Raw genomic sequence first — 2,700 nt, 5'->3', positions numbered from 1 at the left:
ACGGGCCACATGTGACCCAATTTGAGCTCGAGTGGGCCAGACAGAAATCTAATAACACATCAAATGTTCTACACCGTCAGTGTAACAAAATACCAGTAAATGGGGACAGAAGAAAAAAAAATACCAGTCACATCATAGTTTCACTGTTTCTCTCTACCTACAATACAGTTAGTCATGGAATCATATCGAACCAGATCAAACAATACTGGTCCTTTATGGAATAGGTTTATGATCACTGCGATAGTCTACTACTCGTTGTCATCTCCCTGCCTTGGGCAGCCATGTGGGTGTTCCTGACATAGCTCTCCAGCACCAATGCACATATTGTGCAGAAAACAGGCTGCCAGAATGATCATGACCACAGAATCGATCCGGGTGTTCTGCAGATCTCGAAGACGCCTCCACTTGCACTTCATCCTTCCAAAGGCTTGCTCAACGATCACCCTCCCACGGCTGATGTCTGTGTTCTGCAGCTGGTCTACTTCGGTAAGAGCCCCATTGTCACGCTTTGGAGTGATGACAAATGGGAAGTCCTGTCCAATGTAGGCACTGTCTCCCAGCAAGCTGTATTCGCCCATCTTCTCCTGCCATGTTGCATAAAAGTTGGAGACCCTGAGCATCCTGGCATCATGGACCCTTCCTGGTGGCCCCGCGAATATGTCAATGAAGCGCCCTCTCTCATCTACAATTCCCTGAAGGAGGACGGAGTAGAAGGACTTTCTGTTCATGTAGTCTCCTCCTCTTATGGGTGGCCTCTGCACCCTGATGTGGCACCCATCAATTCCACCGATGACACCACTAATGCCACAGATGCGGTGGAAAGCAGCAGCAGTTGCCGCTTTCTCACAAGTATTTGGCCAGGAGATGAAGGTGTGTCCCATGGTACAAATGATGCTGAGCACTTCTATGATGATCCTGTGAGCTGAGGACTGTGAAACATCAAACTTGTCTGATATCTCCCTAAAGCTGTTTTGGTTGGCAATGTACCACAGGAACATCAGCAGCTTCTTTGTCGCCGGGACATGTGGTCGACCGAGATCATGTTCCTTTGTTATCCCGTTCTGCTGCAACTTCATCAGCAGATATTCAAACTGTGACTTGCTGACTCGGACATGGCGTGCAAAAGTGTAGTCATCCATGTTCAGCATGACCTCCCACTCTGTTCCAGTCTTCAAGATGATTATTCGCTGTCTTGACCGGAGCACAGTGGATATCTGCATCCTAAATTAGAGAGGGAGAGAGAGAAATATTTAATTAAAGAATAGCTGGCATTGAAATATTATTACAGTCCTATCTACTATCACTATTATTTAAATTTTCAATTAATTTGAGCAGCGCCAGAGAAAATGTTCAGCATGTGTGAAGTTGTATTATCTTTTTTGGAATCTTAAACAGATTTATTCAAAACTAAAGTTCAATCAATCAATTAATCTCTATATAGTCTATATACCTTCAGCCCCCTCACTATGTACAGCTTTAGTTTAGTTATAGAAATAATAGAAATATAAATAATAGTATTATTCAATACTATTTAGGAGTTTTTAGTTGACTTAATTTAATTTACCTACAGTTTCTGGGAAACGTAAGATGTAAAGGCGGTGGAAGTAAAGTGGTATATATTGTATATTGTATATTTTCGCGTATTGATTTGTTTCTTTTCTTATTGCAATATTTTAATACTGCTGTTTCTGCACCTTACCTTAGTTGTGTAACTTTTTTTTATTTGTGTAACTTTTTTTTTTTTATTGTTTAATTGTTTAATGTCATTGATGCTCTTGTCATTGATGCTCTTGCCACTGTCATTGATGCTACTGCTGCTGAAACGCCAGAATTTCCCCTCGGGGATGAATAAAGTACTCTATCTATCTATATCTATCATATAGCGCCAAATCATAACTACAGTTTACTACAGGCTTAAGAAAGAGGTACAAGACCATGCTCTTTATTTTACAACCTACAATTGAAACAATTCTCACAGCACTGGCTATGTTACTGCACAGGGCATTTAGCAGACTATTATAAATTATATGGGGTGGGGAGAGAGAGACCTTACGGAACCGAGATACAGCGAACGAGGCTGCTATGGAGAGCCCTCGCCCTTTGTGTACTGATTGTTAAAAGGCCGATTAAAACCCACTCAAAACGTTACCTTCTGAGCCTTAGTCTTTCTTCTTCTTCCTCTTGTTCGTGTAATTCTGTTATGTTGTTGAGGTGAACCTCGTATTTATCCTGTAGTTTCTTGTATTCGGAGAGCACAAGCACAAGAACTGCTTTCTTGGAGGCGTCCATCTTGGCTTTGCGACCGGATCTGACTCGTTTAAACGGATGTGACGCAATTCAACAGTGAACTTCCCAGCTCCCAGTTCTCCGCAAATGGAATGCAAACCAAAGCAAACCACACGGATGTGACGTCATTCAACCGTCATGAAGTTGTAAGATTACCAGTCCCCAGTTATAAAGGAACGCACCATTAATCTGGCTCTGATTGGGTGGACACATGAAGATCATTGTAAATAGTTGCACTAAGATATTGTAGCGAATCAGCAGTACACATACAGGGGTGAGCATTGGTAGTGTCTCAACTACAGATAGGAACTGATGTGTGGGAGTGTTGTATTGGGGAACACTATGCTGTGGGGATACTTCCGGGGAGGACTGAGCATGCGCGTCAGTCTCCACACACTGCTAGAAGGGAAGGCT

At 42.6% G+C, this 2,700-nt stretch overlaps 1 protein-coding gene across 1 annotated transcript; it reads right to left on the bottom strand.

Annotated features, from left to right (window-relative positions):
* Positions 1-248: 248 nt before the first annotated feature.
* LOC310791999 (uncharacterized protein) lies at positions 249-2,289 on the bottom strand (the record flags this gene model as incomplete). The annotated part of the gene is made up of 2 exons (XM_083653681.1): positions 249-1,221; positions 2,150-2,289. The coding sequence occupies 2 exons, from the start codon at positions 2,287-2,289 to the stop codon at positions 249-251; spliced, it is 1,113 nt and encodes a 370-aa protein (XP_083509807.1).
* Positions 2,290-2,700: the final 411 nt, after the last annotated feature.

Source organism: Poromitra crassiceps, assembly GCF_964638095.1.
Source record: "Poromitra crassiceps genome assembly, chromosome: 17".
NCBI classification, from domain to species: domain Eukaryota; kingdom Metazoa; phylum Chordata; class Actinopteri; order Beryciformes; family Melamphaidae; genus Poromitra; species Poromitra crassiceps.
This window is presented reverse-complemented; position numbering and strand designations above follow the sequence as displayed.